This window comes from Primulina eburnea, chromosome 6 (assembly GCF_022965805.1).
Source record: "Primulina eburnea isolate SZY01 chromosome 6, ASM2296580v1, whole genome shotgun sequence".
In the NCBI taxonomy this organism is placed as follows: Eukaryota; Viridiplantae; Streptophyta; class Magnoliopsida; order Lamiales; family Gesneriaceae; genus Primulina; species Primulina eburnea.
In genome coordinates this window covers 35,680,312-35,695,710 of record NC_133106.1, presented here as the reverse complement: position 1 = coordinate 35,695,710, position 15,399 = coordinate 35,680,312, and the positions used below count along the sequence as shown (strand labels likewise).

The 15,399-nt window shown below is 35.4% G+C and overlaps 3 protein-coding genes across 13 annotated transcripts; 1 reads left to right on the top strand and 2 right to left on the bottom strand.

The window, feature by feature from the left end:
* Nucleotides 1-1,041: 1,041 nt before the first annotated feature.
* On the top strand, nucleotides 1,042-5,762 carry LOC140834758 (putative MO25-like protein At5g47540). Of its 2 annotated transcripts, none has more exons than XM_073199868.1 (11): nucleotides 1,042-1,702; nucleotides 2,121-2,282; nucleotides 2,531-2,649; nucleotides 2,931-3,005; nucleotides 3,575-3,668; nucleotides 4,172-4,231; nucleotides 4,592-4,660; nucleotides 4,819-4,917; nucleotides 5,244-5,288; nucleotides 5,364-5,466; nucleotides 5,558-5,762. In XM_073199868.1, exons 1-11 carry the CDS (start codon nucleotides 1,454-1,456, stop codon nucleotides 5,632-5,634), a joined length of 1,152 nt encoding a protein of 383 aa, XP_073055969.1. In that variant the 5' UTR covers nucleotides 1,042-1,453; the 3' UTR covers nucleotides 5,635-5,762. The 2 variants fall into 2 exon arrangements, with proteins under 2 accessions (XP_073055969.1, XP_073055970.1); XM_073199869.1 differs by lacking the exon at nucleotides 1,042-1,702 and adding an exon at nucleotides 1,762-1,891.
* A 118-nt stretch (nucleotides 5,763-5,880) lies between these two features.
* Nucleotides 5,881-8,847, bottom strand: LOC140834757 (inositol transporter 4-like). Of its 4 annotated transcripts, none has more exons than XM_073199865.1 (7): nucleotides 8,708-8,847; nucleotides 8,166-8,327; nucleotides 7,974-8,044; nucleotides 7,558-7,893; nucleotides 7,370-7,477; nucleotides 6,630-7,241; nucleotides 5,881-6,537 (listed from the first exon to the last, which is right to left on the bottom strand). In XM_073199865.1, the coding sequence occupies exons 2-7, from the start codon at nucleotides 8,299-8,301 to the stop codon at nucleotides 6,070-6,072; spliced, it is 1,731 nt and encodes a 576-aa protein (XP_073055966.1). In that variant the 5' UTR covers nucleotides 8,302-8,327; nucleotides 8,708-8,847; the 3' UTR covers nucleotides 5,881-6,069. The 4 variants fall into 4 exon arrangements, with proteins under 4 accessions (XP_073055966.1, XP_073055964.1, XP_073055967.1 ...); XM_073199863.1 differs by having other exon boundaries at nucleotides 8,688-8,785; XM_073199866.1 differs by lacking the exon at nucleotides 8,708-8,847 and adding an exon at nucleotides 8,510-8,639.
* A 2,270-nt stretch (nucleotides 8,848-11,117) lies between these two features.
* On the bottom strand, nucleotides 11,118-14,841 carry LOC140834755 (heterogeneous nuclear ribonucleoprotein 1-like). Of its 7 annotated transcripts, none has more exons than XM_073199857.1 (5): nucleotides 14,519-14,841; nucleotides 14,296-14,421; nucleotides 13,755-13,987; nucleotides 11,709-12,768; nucleotides 11,118-11,486 (listed from the first exon to the last, which is right to left on the bottom strand). In XM_073199857.1, the coding sequence occupies exons 3-5, from the start codon at nucleotides 13,974-13,976 to the stop codon at nucleotides 11,473-11,475; spliced, it is 1,296 nt and encodes a 431-aa protein (XP_073055958.1). In that variant the 5' UTR covers nucleotides 13,977-13,987; nucleotides 14,296-14,421; nucleotides 14,519-14,841; the 3' UTR covers nucleotides 11,118-11,472. The 7 variants fall into 7 exon arrangements, with proteins under 7 accessions (XP_073055958.1, XP_073055959.1, XP_073055961.1 ...); XM_073199858.1 differs by having other exon boundaries at nucleotides 13,755-13,979; XM_073199860.1 differs by having other exon boundaries at nucleotides 14,317-14,421.
* Nucleotides 14,842-15,399: the final 558 nt, after the last annotated feature.

Here is a 15,399-nt window from a genome sequence, read left to right as displayed (position 1 = left end):
ACTTTGATCAAGTGTAGCAAACGATATCAAGTATTACCAAATGATATAGTCAAATATATAATGTCGCGAGAGTTATTGGTGGTGTTGAGTTTAAGTAAATTTACGACTAGAAATAATTTTTTTAATAAAAATTATAATTTAAGAAATTCATTACAATTTATTTTAGGTTTAAAATTAAATTAGACTAAAATCAAGGCGGAATTGATTGGCTTGCGTATGCGGTATGTTATGACTACTCCTTGGCCGAAGTTTTACGCTACCATAGATACGGTCAGTTGGAATTTGACTCTTGTTAAGCGGGAAAATATATATATATATATATATATATATATATATATATATATATATATATATATATATATAATTGTAATTCTGTTTTCAATGAATTTATATTTTTATTCATGTAATTTATATTTTTCTTTTCCTATTTTAATCATGTTATGATAGATTATTATTTTTAGTCATATAACGTTTATTTTTCATTCTATATATATATTTGAGATATTTATCAAAAAACACACACATATATATATAAGAGATATATCAAATATCTATATCCATGAAAATAAAGTGACATTGATTATAGTACTATTTTACTATTAAAAAAATAATATTTCTCATAGATCGAATCTGGTTGGAGATCGATCTATTTCATTAAATTGATGTGCGAGAAATTTTGTTGAAAAATCTTCAAACTATACTATCTAATTAAAATTGTGACTTACATACTACTAACTTTTCAATTGATTTATTGGTAAGTTTTATATAAAGTTGCGATTATGTCCATGTAATATAGTTTTATTGATTAAATATTCCTATATTTTTAGATTAAGATCTTTTCATTCAATTTTAAATTTTACAAATTAAACAATATTTACAATAAATTATATATTTAATATATTTTATTATGATTGTTATCGACAATAACAAAATAATCACAAATTATATGTTAAAAAAGTCAAACGTACAAGACACGGGTGATAATAGTCTTTCTCCCACCGCGGAAAAATTGTAAATTTACATAATGAGATGCATATATTTAACATGACGTGTGTCTGTTTGGCTTCAAATTGAAAAATTTCCTGTCCTGACAAGTCAACCCAAATAATCTCAAGTAATACGAGATTTATGTTGTATAAATATAAAGTAAAATGATGAAACTCGCAACGGTTGTTCTTCGTAGCCCTGGTCTGGTGATGAATTTGGCTGACATTGATGTAAACAATAGAAATATACAGTCTCATTTAGCACACAATTTTGAAGATGGATTGGATAGTCCCACATATATAATCACCAAATTCAAATTCCTCAACCCGAAAATTTGGGAAAATAATACCAGAACATCCGTGCTGAATTGAAAACCCTTATAAAAAATCAAACTTTTTGCAGCTGAGGATTGTCGAAAGTCACGTCGGGGGATATAAAATTTAGAAAAAATAGGAGGGTGTTTGTCATGTGGACGGCCGGCCGGAGGTGCCGAGGCCGTGCGACGCAACGGGCCTCGGCGCCTCCGGCGGTCGTACGGAGGCCTTCGCTGCTGGACGTTAACGATGGGGGTGGCGCTGATAATGCCAAGGTGAAGGCTGTCAATAAGTTGAAGGCCGCCAAGACCTCGTCCGACCTCGTGCGCCAGACACGCGATCTACTCGTCTTTGTGGATCGTGGTGGTGTCGACACTAAGGAGAGCAAACGCGACGAAAAGGTATATATATCCGTGTTTGTTTAATTTGTCATTTGGGTTTTTTGCTTGTCTGCTTTTGTTTCTTTATATATATTTATTTATTGGTGGTGTTGTCAAAGCATCTTGATTAAATTTTGGTGGATACTGTTACTTCGGTGATTCGTCATTGCTTTATCCTCCATCTTTGAATTGATTTCCCAGGATGACCAGGTACACCTGGGGTCAGCAGTAACGCTCAAATTAAAATAGCTTGAATTTTATTTTATTAGTTTTATAAAGTTTATACTTTGGCCTTCTAATGGCCAAAACTCAGTGCTCTGGACCGAATTCTTGGGTTCCATTCTAATTTTCCCTTGTTGCTCCTATAGCCTTCTGCGACATAGTCTTCCTTTTATTGACAATGCTGTTTACTTTTTGTTTCACGTTTTACTCTGTCCAGATGATGGAGTTAAGCAAACTTATGCGAGATTTGAAGGTGATTCTTTACGGTGATAGTGAAACTGAACCTGTAGCCGAAGCTTGTGCACAATTGACGCAGGAGTTTTTCAGGGAGAACACTCTACGCCTACTAATCACACGTCTTCCCGAGCTGAACTTGGAGGTAATTTCTAAATGGTTTAATTTGATTGCAATGAATAAACAGATTAATTCTTTCTCCATCTTGCATTAGCTCTATTAATCTGATTGGTGAATTTTTTTAACAAATATTATTGGTGAGCTTTATCCAAGTAAAGTACAAAAATAATGAGCATTGTTTGTGACTATGCACTTTGACAATTCTGTTATCACATTTATTTACTTGGTCAGATATGTAAAAATCTGTGTTCTCAGTAAGATTGACTTTTGCAGACCCGCAAAGATGCAACACAGGTTGTTGCGAATCTGCAGAGGCAGCAGGTTCAGTCGAGGTTGATTGCTTGTGATTACTTGGAAATTAACATAGATTTGATGGATGTGTTGATTATAGGGTAAGTTAGGAAAACGGTAAACTTTAGTTTGGTAAATGAAATTTCTTTGAGTTGGAAGTTGGAACTTGGTGAATAGGAGTCTCAAATTAAATTATATTCCACCTTTTTTTCCCTTGCTCATTTTTGTTGGGTGTCAATTATTTCATCTCTGAGAAAGGTTTCACTTGCATTTTCCTTGCTCTGGATCTTAGTCGATTGGAAACATCTAGGTTGAATAGTATTCATGTTTCATATCTGAGAGAGCATGCAATGATTAACTTTGCTTTTCCTGTTCCTGTTAGTTATGAAAATACTGATATGGCATTACACTATGGTGCAATGTTGAGGGAGTGCATCCGCCACCAAAGTGTTGCAAAGTGAGTAAATTGCTTTGTTTTGCATGCTCTTCTTAGTATCTACTACTTCTTTGAAAGGTGAAAAATATTGTGTAGTAGCTTCTCTTTTATTATATTGATCCATTCACTTGCAATCTAGTTTATGCTGAGATGCAGTTATCAGATTGTGACGGTCTACTCTTTTGTAATTTTATATTATCTTAACAAGAGATGATATATTTTCTATACTGCTTATGTCAAGTGTTTTTCCAGCGAGTCACTCGTAAAATAAATTTTTAATATTATTATTCTGTGAAATTTCGTAGGATATGGAATGTAGTTTGGCTTACTTTGTCGTACTTTCCTCGTTTCACCACAGACGTTCTCAAGCTATATACTTCGGCTCTAGCTTACTACTTTTATAACTAAATAGAAAAACTACTTTACAAACATCCAGTCTTTTTTGGAAAAGTGTAGTCATTTTCTTAAAAAAACATTGTGTCACTTTTTCTAAAGTTACATATTTGAAGGCCACTGTGCATCATTTTGTATGTACCCAGTAGAATGTGGAATTTGGTTGTGGTTACCTGCATTTGAGATTTCTTTTGCAGGTATGTTTTGGAAACAGAACGAATGAAGAAATTTTTTGATTATATACAACTTCCAAATTTTGACATTGCTTCTGATGCTGCTGCCACTTTCAAGGTTAATTAGTTCATCAACTCTTTTGTGCTTACATTTATTGGTTGATGTTCTGCATGCTACATTACCCAATGGTCTAAAGTAAAAGAGGGGATATTAGGTTGGCTGTATGCAATCGCATGGTCTGCATCATGTTTATGTCAAGTCTTTATTCTGTCTCATAGTAATTGTGAAATGTTGCAAATCTTGCTCCACATGACCTAAGACGAGGAATTCTTTGTGGCACTTCTCAACCGATGATCAGCTTCTCTGGTTTTTCAAAGATCCCGCAGCTATATTTGTGGGTGTGGAATCTTCTCTGTAATTAACGTAAATGGCACTACACTATGTAACGTGATGCCTTGAGCTGTAACTTTGTGTGTATGTGTGTGTGTTATTGGTACTACCGTGCAAACATGAGATGTGGGATGAAATATTGAATATTTCTCTTTCTTTTTTTCACAATGTACTGTTATTCTGGTATTGATGTACAACTAACATGTTTCAACTCGAATATCTTGTTACAGGAACTATTAACTAGGCATAAGTCGACTGTGTCTGAATTTCTTTCCAAAAATTATGAATGGGTAAGTGATATTGGCTTTGATTGACTACCATGTTTGAGTGATTTGGAGGGAAAAATTAGTGCACAAGGAGTGTCGAACCTGACACCTGCGCTATGTGCCCCTAGGCCAAGGTCTTTGTGTATGTATTATAGGAAGCTCTACAATAATTGAACATCGTAATCTGATTTTTGAGGATGTGTTTTGTTTATAGAGCTTATTTTTCTCTTAAGAATTTCGAACCGTTCCGCTTTTTATAAAGAGCGGTGCTCGATTTTGTGTAAATATCCGATCTTTTACACTCTGACATTGGAAATAAACAACGTTTTCTTGAACTTTTGATTAGCTCCATTTTTGATCTTCTTGTTGCTTTCACTGCTGTAGTTCTTTGCAGAATATAACTCAAAGCTGCTTGAATCTACCAACTATATCACTAGAAGGCAGGCTATTAAGGTAATTTCACCTGACAAACCCCTTCTCCATGAACCCCCTGAAGCAGTCACGAACTAATGAAAAACAAAAATAAAAAGTGATTTGACTAAATAACCGCGGGATATTTCATTTCATTACTGGCTTGGTGAATTCTGATCTGTATGATGTATTTTTTTCAGCTCTTAGGTGATATCCTGTTGGATCGTTCAAACTCAACTGTGATGATCCGATATGTTAGCTCGCGGGACAACTTAAGGATCCTAATGAATCTTCTCAGAGTAGGATTGCCTTTTATGGTTTTGGAAACTAAACCTCGCCTTGTGTTTGTGAAAATCGGAATGGAAAGAAATGGATGATAAGACTTTAAAAGTGAAAAAATGAATGATTAAACTGAGCAACAAAGTTCATTTAAAATAGCATCAAGAACCCCAATTGGACAAATTCTTTGATGCTAGATTAGAATATGCAACAATTTCTCTCAAAAGTTACTGAAAGAATTGGAATCATATCTTTACCCCTTGTGACATTTGTGATCATCTCAGTAGAGAATGTCATATTTATTCACTTAACATGTTTTGATCCTGAGGATTCTTTCTTATGTCAGGAGTCGAGTAAGAGCATTCAAATCGAAGCGTTTCATGTCTTTAAGGTACGATTTGTGTATCCACCTTAAGCTATTTCAAACTAGCCATTCATTTTGCATGACTGTGACACGTATGTGCAGTTATTCGTGGCTAATCAGAACAAACCCGCAGATATTGTTGGCATCCTAGTGGCTAACAGAAGCAAGCTTCTGCGCCTTTTTGCTGATTTTAAGACGGAGAAAGGTACGAGTGATGAATGAAAATGCAAATGCTTGATCGTTTATTTATATATGCAGTGAAAGTTTTAACTCGGTGTTCGCTCCTGACTATGCAGAGGATGAACAATTTGAAGCCGATAAAGCACAAGTTGTCAAAAAAATTTCTGCACTGGAGCCCAAAGAACGTCAATAATTTTTTGTTCCATTCCTAGTATTTACAATTCATGCCAATGCCAATGTTGTAATAATAAAACCCAATTGGTATCTATTTCCGGATGTACTTGTGAATTAGTGGTCTGAATATCAGTTTTTATTGACGTTGACTTTCAAGTCTTGATTCATCTTTCGACTGAACAATTTTTTGGATAGAAATTATTTGGAAAGTTTTCCTTCTAGTTATATAATATTTCAAGTTCCATGATGGGTATAAAGCGCAATATGAGATAAAGTGATCAACCCAGGATTATTAATTAGAAAAGACTAGATCTTCCAAGGGAGTGCTGGATGACGTGAATTATAACAATTTGAATTATGGTGTTTTTAGCACTCAGAGAACATCTACACTAATGCAGCAAAGGCAAACAAACTTTTGTTGGGAGATATTAACTTGCGATAGATGGAAATGGCATTATTTAGTCTCAATGCCCTTTTTCTTGCAAAATAGTCTTGGTCTGAAGCCCTTTTCCAGCATCTTTTCCACCTCCTCTAGCTGCAATCCCTTTGTTTCCGGTACAAGCAAATATATTGCCACAAGTCCAATAGTGGAAAATCCAGCAAACAAAAGAAATGTGCCCGAAGAACCGATTGCTTCTGTAAGCGTTAAGAACGTCTCACTCACTATGAGATTCGAAACCCAGTTGGAAACTGCAGCGATTCCTCCTCCTATGCCTCTGTACCGTAAAGGATATATCTCAGAATTCACAATCCACGGCGCAGTCCCCATTCCTGGGGAGTAAGATATGATGTACAATCCAAGAAGCAGGACTGCGAAAATTCCAAACTTGCTAGGACAACCCTTTGTGTACCAGGTACGATGTTCACCTCCACAGAGACCTTTTATGTCATCAGTAACAGCCAAACAGGCCCCAGGAAGATGCTACCAAGATAGATTCAGAACAGAAATCAGAACGATGCGAGTGTATTACGTAAAGCAGCACTCGGAGGAAATGAAATTCAAGAAAATCTTACTTTGTTGTCCCCATTCGAACAAAAAGCACAATCCGACGTAGATTTCAGACACGTCATACAATTCCAGGATGATGGGTTGGAGGCTTTCAAAAAATTTGTGCATGTCGAGTTTCTACCAAAATGGAGGGATTCAAGGCTGCTGACTGGTGGGGCATGGCCAGAGGCTTCGAAAAACAGGATAGATAATGCAACAAGGCAGATGATGATACCAAACATAGATATAATCATCAGCCTTCGCCTCCCGTATCTGTCAACAAAAAACATGCTAACAACAGAGCCAACGGCATTTAGACCAGAAGTAATAAGAGACAGTGCCAAGGCCGTCTTGTTAGAAGCAAACCCAGCGAGCTGAACGATTGTAGGACTATAGTACATGACAGTGTTTATTCCAACAAATTGTTGAGCAACTTGAACGGTGATTCCCGCATAAAGGCCTCGACGAACAACGATGTTTCCCCATATATTCTTTAGTTTTGAAAAAAAGTCCTTCCCTATAGAGCCTTCATCGGCTTTCTCGGCTTCAACGGAGGATTGTAAAGCTTTCATTTCTTCTTCAACTTCATTTTCAGGGTATATTTTCTCTAGAATGACCCTGGCTTCTTTTACCTTATCCTGAGAGATTAAAGATTAAATTTTGGCCCATTTTCAAACATGGATTTTTCCCAAACAGACGTTTAAAAAAAAATAAAAATCAAAGCAACAACGTGGGTTGTGGTACAAATATCTTAAGAGATCGTTACCTGCCTATATAACCATCTTGGAGACTCGGGAAGTGACAGCATTAACACGAACTGAACAGCAGCTGGAACGCCTGCTACTCCCAGCATCCAACGCCATGTTCCAGGGGCCTTTTACCACACCAAAAAACAATTACACTCGAGGGAAATTAACCATCCAAAGCTTGAAGCTATAAAAGCCATAAAATTACCTTAGTAAATGCTAAGTTGATGAGATATGCCAAGAATTGTCCCCCTGTAATCAACAAACCATTTGTGCTAACTAGCGCTCCTCTAATTCTAGCAGGAGATGCTTCCGATATATAAAGAGGCGCTGTCATGGAAGCCATTCCAACGCCTAGGCCGACAAAGATTCGTCCAAGGATTATCATCCAAGGAGCCACAGCTGCAGCCATGATAATTGCACCAATGAAAAAAAGGATATCAGCCAAAAGAATGGATTTCTTTCGACCGTATTTGTCGTTGATCAAACCACCAAAAGCAGCACCCACGATAGCTCCTGCCACAGCCATGCTCACTATTGTTTCCTATACAAAAAATATAGAGGTCGTGGATCCCATAAATGGAGGGTATGGAACTCAGGATTGCAAGACCACTGATTATTTACCTGCAACCATGTCTGTCTATCGACAGATTTATAGTCATCCCGAATGTAGAGAAGGGCGCCAGAAATAACACCTAAATAAGCACCACTATTCTCATCATTTCACAAATAATTGACACCAGAACAAAATATGTACTTCAGCAAATCGAATTGACGAACTAATTCACAGAAGTAACACATTGAAATGTTCTATACCCGTGTCGTAACCAAACAATAGCCCTCCGATGCCTGCTGATAAAGCAAGCCTCATAATGTAAGGTGTTTCCCAGGTCGTTCGCCAGCATTCTGTGTACTCTGTTTTATCTGGTTTAATAACTCCTCCCCCCTCCATTCCAATCCCAGCCAGATAATCTGATTCTGTCAGCAGAGATGATTCAGTCACACACAAAGAATATGACTAAAACAAACCAAAAAAGAAAAATCCAGCACCCTCTCCATTTCCACGGACAAAACATCCAATCTAAACAAGGATCTACTCCATCGAAAGCATTAAAATTTCTGACTGAATACAGCTTTCTTAAATTCCGATCTAAACCCACCTCAAGTACCGTATTCACTCCATAAAATTACAATAGAGAATTGTTACATTACATGAATTCAACATTAAAAAAATAAAGTAGTATACTGGAGACATTAAAAAGAAAGAGAGAGATTGAGAAACCACATCAAGCATGCAGTTTTGACTGAAAAAAGAAAGGAAATCATGGCTAACATCACCGTGAGCAAATCAAGCGTACCTCAAAGTGAGCGTTTCAATCGATTATTTATCTTCTTGGGAGTATTAATAGTGGGATAATTAAATTAAATAGAGAAAGAAAGAGTTGGAAGTTTGAAAATAGTTCTCTGCTTTGACTCTTTGACAGCCGATAACGATCGGATATGATGACGTCAAACGTCTCAAATCAAGAGAGATATATTAATATTAACAAATAATAATATGTACTTATCCATTGACCATTCATTTGATTTATTCCTTGTCTGAGTCCTCATGTTTGTTTCCTTTCATTTATTAATAAAAATTATTATTTTTACATTATAACAATGCAAAAACTTGTGTGAGACGGTCTCACGGATCATATCTGTGAGACGGATCTCTTATTTGAGTCACCAATGAAAAAGTATTGCTTTTTATGCTAAGAGTATTACTTTTTATTATGAATATGGGTAGGATTGACCCGTCTCACAGATTTTGATCCGTGAGACGGTCTCACATGAGACCAACTCTTGTAATAATATAAGACTATGTCTCTTGTGAGACGGTCTCACAAATCTTTATCTGTGAGACAGGTCAACCCTACTGATATTCATAATAAAAAGTAATACTCTTAACATAAAAAGTAATATTTTTCATGGATGATCCAAATAAGATATTCGTCTCACAAAATACGACCCGTGAGATCGTCTCACACAAGTTTATGTCATTAGTTATTACAGTTCAATACTTTTATGTTCTTTACAACTTGAAAATTTATTTATATAAACTTAAATTTATGGTATTTTTATTCTTTTATTTATTTTTTGACTGTTTTTTAAAACCTTGGATAAAAGAGCATGGCTGGTATGTATAAGTTATAACAAACTGAACAAATCGCTATTTTATGTTATTTTAAGTTAAAACACACAAAACTTTCAATATTAATAAATAAATGGGATGTAACGCAATATTTGACTTTGGACTCCATTGAAACCGATCAACATCAAGATGGAGACATGAAACTAATTTGACCATACACTCCCTCAAAATATATTCTTTAGCATTTTCTTCTTCTTCTTTTCATAATAATTATTTCAAGAAATTCAAACAAAATTATTTTTAAAAATAAAATACAATCTTGTACACTACTAGCTTTTGGCTCAGTTTTGTCTCAATACACTTTTGTCGCGATATTTATCTTTACTTCCCTCTTGTAATCAGTTATTTTTTTTTTAACTACGGTAGTGATAATAGAATTTAAGTAGTACAACGAAAACATTTAAAATTATTTTTGAAAACAAATGAAAACTGGATTAAATAAGATCTTTAATAGTCGAAAAACTTAGATTTCACATTACTATCAAATTTGAATGCATTTTAATCAATTTTATTTGTGTGATAATAATTTCTATAAAATTATATATAATCAAATTAAAGAATAATAAAATTATTACAATTTTATACATTAAAATTAAAATTAAATATTACATATAAAAAAAATCAAATATACACTTATAATTTTGAGTATTTTTTATTAGATATAAAAAAAATCAAATAATAGGCTAACCATATTTCACCTTTCTATTTTTTTATGAATTTTTTTTGAGATATGATAGATATTTCTCATTTTTTGTTATATTTTTATACAACCTCTACAAAGTTGAAGGGGATGTACTAGTAGTTAAAATAATTGGGTCCTTTTTTGTAATAATAGAAATTTCAACGTAAGGAACCGGCTTTAATAATTGGGTGCTTTTTTAAAAAACAAAAAACAAAATAGAAAAAACTTGCATTATGCCCGACTGCAAGTGGGTTAACTCAAACCCGAATTTATTGGGGTTGAATAATTTGGATCAGAATTCAATAAATAACACTTTTGGCAGAATTCGAAAGGGTATTAACCGTGCTTTTAGATAATTGAAAAAGCACCCAATTAATTTTTGACAAGGAATTTGGGGGACAAAACGTTGGAAGCTGTGTTTTTACTGTCTGAATCTTTGAGTTTATTGAACTGGACCGGAAACTTTCGCTCTCCGAGAGTCACCAACAATGAGGATGTTGATGCAGAGACAAGTGGGGAGCTCAATGGACATACAGTGATGCCTATTCTATGCCACACTATTGCAGCACATCCGGGTGGTGGAAGCCCATAGATCCCCTGACCCACATGAATTCATGTAGGCCCTCACTTGTTTGAGGATCCAGGGGAGTGTCCAAATAATCTAAATATCCTAGTAAACTCACATTTGTGTAGCAGAAGATTTAGCCTATATGTTCATGTATTGGTAGGACCCAAAATTTTAAGCAGTTTTTTTGTCAAGAGCAGGACGACCTCGACTGAATTCCGTCTCTGTTATGCACCACTCGGCTATTAGATTTGGTCTCAAAATCTAAGGCATTCGGCAAAAAACAGAATACTGAAGACACATACATAACATAAAGATGCAACAATGAAATCGAAATACTCCTCTCAACTATTAAAGAAAATCAAACCCTTTTGTTCAGTACGTAGAAATAATAGACAAGAAACCTGGCATCGACTACAGACTTAGCTAACCAGTAGAGTGTATTCCAGAATTCGATTTTACATTTCAAATAAAACTCACAACAAATAAAACCTATATCGAATGTTCAAGTTCTGGATCTCAGCACAAAATCTTTCGCAGGAAGCGGATGATGAATTTTCATGTAGAAAAACAGAGTCGCTACACCTGTATGTCACCCAGGAATAGGTGCAACTCTTGTTCCTCCACTTTGCTCATCTTGTATATATCTCACACCAAAAAAGAGATCCATTCGACGTTTTCTCTAGGCTGCAATTCCTGCTTAAAAATAAAACACTATCTGTGAGCCACAAAACTACCATTTTGGCTACATTCTGCGGGTGGAGAAATATAAAGCTGTTGTTTTTCCAATTCATATAGAATATAACGTTTTCATTCCAATCAATATAGAATAGTTCCATAGTGGTCAATATAATGGAGCGAGCAAGAAAAGTGCAACGGCATAGCAGAGATAGGAAATGAAGGAAAATGAACAACCACCTCTGTTTGATCTAGTTGCACGATTAGCATCAATATAATCCCCGACATAACCAATTGAATTCTTAGGTGTAACATTTGGAGATGTAGTCTCGAACCCATAATTAAATGAGCCCGAACCCTTGAGCCCAAAGGGTAATAAACGCCCACCCCGGTCTCCAAAAAATGATTCCTCCTCGTATATATTCTCCAACCCTGCCTCACGAACATTATTGGTGACAAAATATGACAATGTTGAGCCAGTAGAACCCCCACTGTTTCTAATGTCGGTCTCTCTGCCAACAAAATTTCTCTCTGCACTTCCATAACCGATATTTCCACTTATTAAAGAACCAGTTCCTTCAACTTGTGTTGAAACATGAGAGAAGTCCCACATATCCCCAAAACTTCCAGCATTTCCGATGATGGAGTTATTGAATCTGTCTGAGTTTCCACTATAACGAGAGAACACTCCACGTCCGTTGCCATTAACAGACTCTGCAAATGCCCCATAGTTCGAACCGAGCCCCAAGTTTAAATTCAGTCCTATGTCATATTTCAATGGGCTATGTGGAGGATACCCATTCCGTCCCACTGTTGCGGAACTAAATCGACCATCCATTCCCATGCCATAGCCTCTTGCATAGTTTGAACTGTAGCCATGTGTATGAGCATTAAGGAAACTGCTCAGCCTATTGAGGCCATAGTTATAGCTACTTGGTTGACTACGTGTTGGCCCAGGAGACAACTCTTTGGGAACTGCCCGTTTGACCTCAACCATTTTTCCATTGAGTTCATGAAAGGTGTTGGCCAAAACTTTATCCACTGCTTCCTCTGAATCATAAGTAATAAAACCAAATCCTCGAGGTCTACCGGTGTTGTGATCATACATCACCACGGCGTCTGTTGTTGTTCCAAATTGATCAAAGTACCTTTTGAACTCACTTTCTGTGATGGTTGAAGCGAGACCTCCAACAAAAATCTTTCTAGTACGGGCAGGACTAGGTGAACCCTGAACAGCACCACCATTGTTTCTTGCAAAAGTTTGATGATCATCCCTAGGTACGGCCCTTTTAGCTTCTACCTGATGAATGAAAACAAGAAAGTAAACTCCATGGTGTCAAAATGTACTAATTTTATTTGTACTTCATTTGGCACTATTCACACTCCTCTTCTATGAAGAAAATAAGAATGATTCCACTTTATGATTAGAGTGCATATAACTTAAAATAAAATGTGAATAACACTCCTCATCAAGATATTACATGACACCATACAAAATCTGATGGAATTATCTTGAATCAGTGCTATTAGGAATCAATTTCGGTCATCAATTCTTGCGACATTTCAAATCATGCTTTAATGAACCAGATCATGAAATCCTTACCAGCAAGAAACACTATTTGCCAAAAGAACTGAAAAAACCAAAGAGAAAGCAAAGAAAATAAAGCAACCATTGAAGGCATAGGCTTTTATAGCTTCATTCTCAAACAAGTAACAACTAACTTCACCAAGATTCATGCACTCAAAATTTCGACTATATCACAGCATAGACAAAGTTCCTTTTATATCACAGCACATATTCCTCGTGATTAAATTCATTATATGTATGTTCTATTCCTGTTCAGGAATAAGAAAAACAAACTTGGTAAAGTAGAAAGAACTAGTATCTATCCAACTTCTTGATTCCTAGCCTTTTCGTTATGCACGTTCTGAAGAGTCGAGCACCAACAAGTGTTCTATAACAAGAATCCATCTTTTGTACCAAGAGGTAATTAAATTGTATATCGCACTCGTGAATTTCATAAATAATCTAACGAATTTGAAATATTATAGTAATTGACGAATTTGCATAGTCACCAATCTACTAATATGAAAATGCTACTTCACAAGCATTCCAACTGTTGATACAGATTGGCACGTGTAATTTGATCAAAGACAACCTTACGAACCCATACAACTTATATGCTGCCTAAGGACCATTGATAAAGTCCACCGAATCTAATACCGTAAAATGCAGCACAATATTCAATTCATAAATGCTTTAACAAATGAAGATGCATCACTTACAGTTCTGCCATCTATGATATGCCTTCCCTTTAGAACTCTTTCAGCAACAGAAGCACTGGCAAACACAATAAAGCCAAAACCACGGGAACGACCTGTAACCCGATCTTTCAATATCACAGCTTGCACCACCTCACCAAAAGTTTGGAAATAATCTGTCAGGCGCTCTTCAGTGGTTTCCCAAGAGATCCCACCAACGAACAATTTTCCGGAATCCATTTCCATTTCCTACAAACCTGTATACAATATTCCGATCAGTCAATCCATAAGTCATTAAATTGCACCCAAGCAACATAAAACATTTAAATACATATCATCACTATCACCAAAAAGAATCACACTGTCAAAACCGTAGCACTCGGTACAAAGTTATGAACAAGTAATGGATCTACGAGGAAGTATAGTAAATTCAGAAACCTTCCTATTTCGTATTACAATCCAACTACCGTATCTCATATAACTAGCTCAATATAGAATCGGTAATCAAAGCAAACAAGTCCAATAAATACGAAACCAGAAAATGTAGATTATATGAAGAACAAACATCAAGAAAACAAATTACAACAGAAACCCGGCAATTCCCCGAGTGCAAATGGGTATATTTGATTCAGAAGGAGACCATCTAATCTCAAACCGATCGATAACCAACAGCACACATAATCCAAAACCCCTGCAAATTCATTCAAGATTCAAACTTTTGATTATGAACGACCGAGAAAGATCAATGCATCGATAAATATGAACTTATAGTTCCAAAAAACAAATACCCAGAAGAAAAGTTTGTTGAATTCAAGATCTGATAGGATGCATAGATAGAGAAGCAGAGGGCTAAAGGCCCTCTCTTTTCTTCTCTTTTTCGTTTGCTTCGTTCACCAAAATTCAGTCTTTGATGGAATTGCGAAAGAGAATATATTTAGTAATGTTATGTCAAAGAGAAAATGGAAAAATAAAGATAGTTTGTGGGCTGCGGAGATTGATTCTCCACATCCTAAAAATAGGTGACAACGGTGTTATTATATTTGTGCGTGAATGTAAGGAAGGAGTGCTGTTTGGCTATCCTCTTGCGTAAGAAATGTAGCAAGGAGACTGGGAGTTGTGACTCGTGACTTGTGACTAGGATGTTTTTTCAGATTTTCGAGTTTTTGTTGAAGAATAAATAAATTAATGGATTCAAATTTTTATCTATTTTATTTATTTGTCTTTTATATTTTCCCAGCTAATATTCTGAGAGAGCAATTCAATATTTTCCAACCACTACAGCTCAATTTTATAAAGAAATTATGTATCATGGGAGCATATAATCATTTTATAAATAATAGCAAATACTCTAAAGTTCATATTCTGATTAATTTTTCAATGTATTATTTTATTTAGTCAAACAATTGATGTCTTTTTTTTCATTTGTCCTAGCCAATAACGTACGTCTTAGCATACAAGATAATAATAATTTTTACCTAAAATATGAAATAATAGCAACATGAAGTGCATTGTCCAAATGGGATGGTAATGATCCGTTTCAAAGGGTCTCCAAAATTAATAATCACTTGATGTATAAAATCATGTTTTACTATGAATTCAATTTAATATTTGTGTTGGTTGGAAACCTAATTCAAATACGATTTCGTTGGCATTTGTTAAAAAATTATTT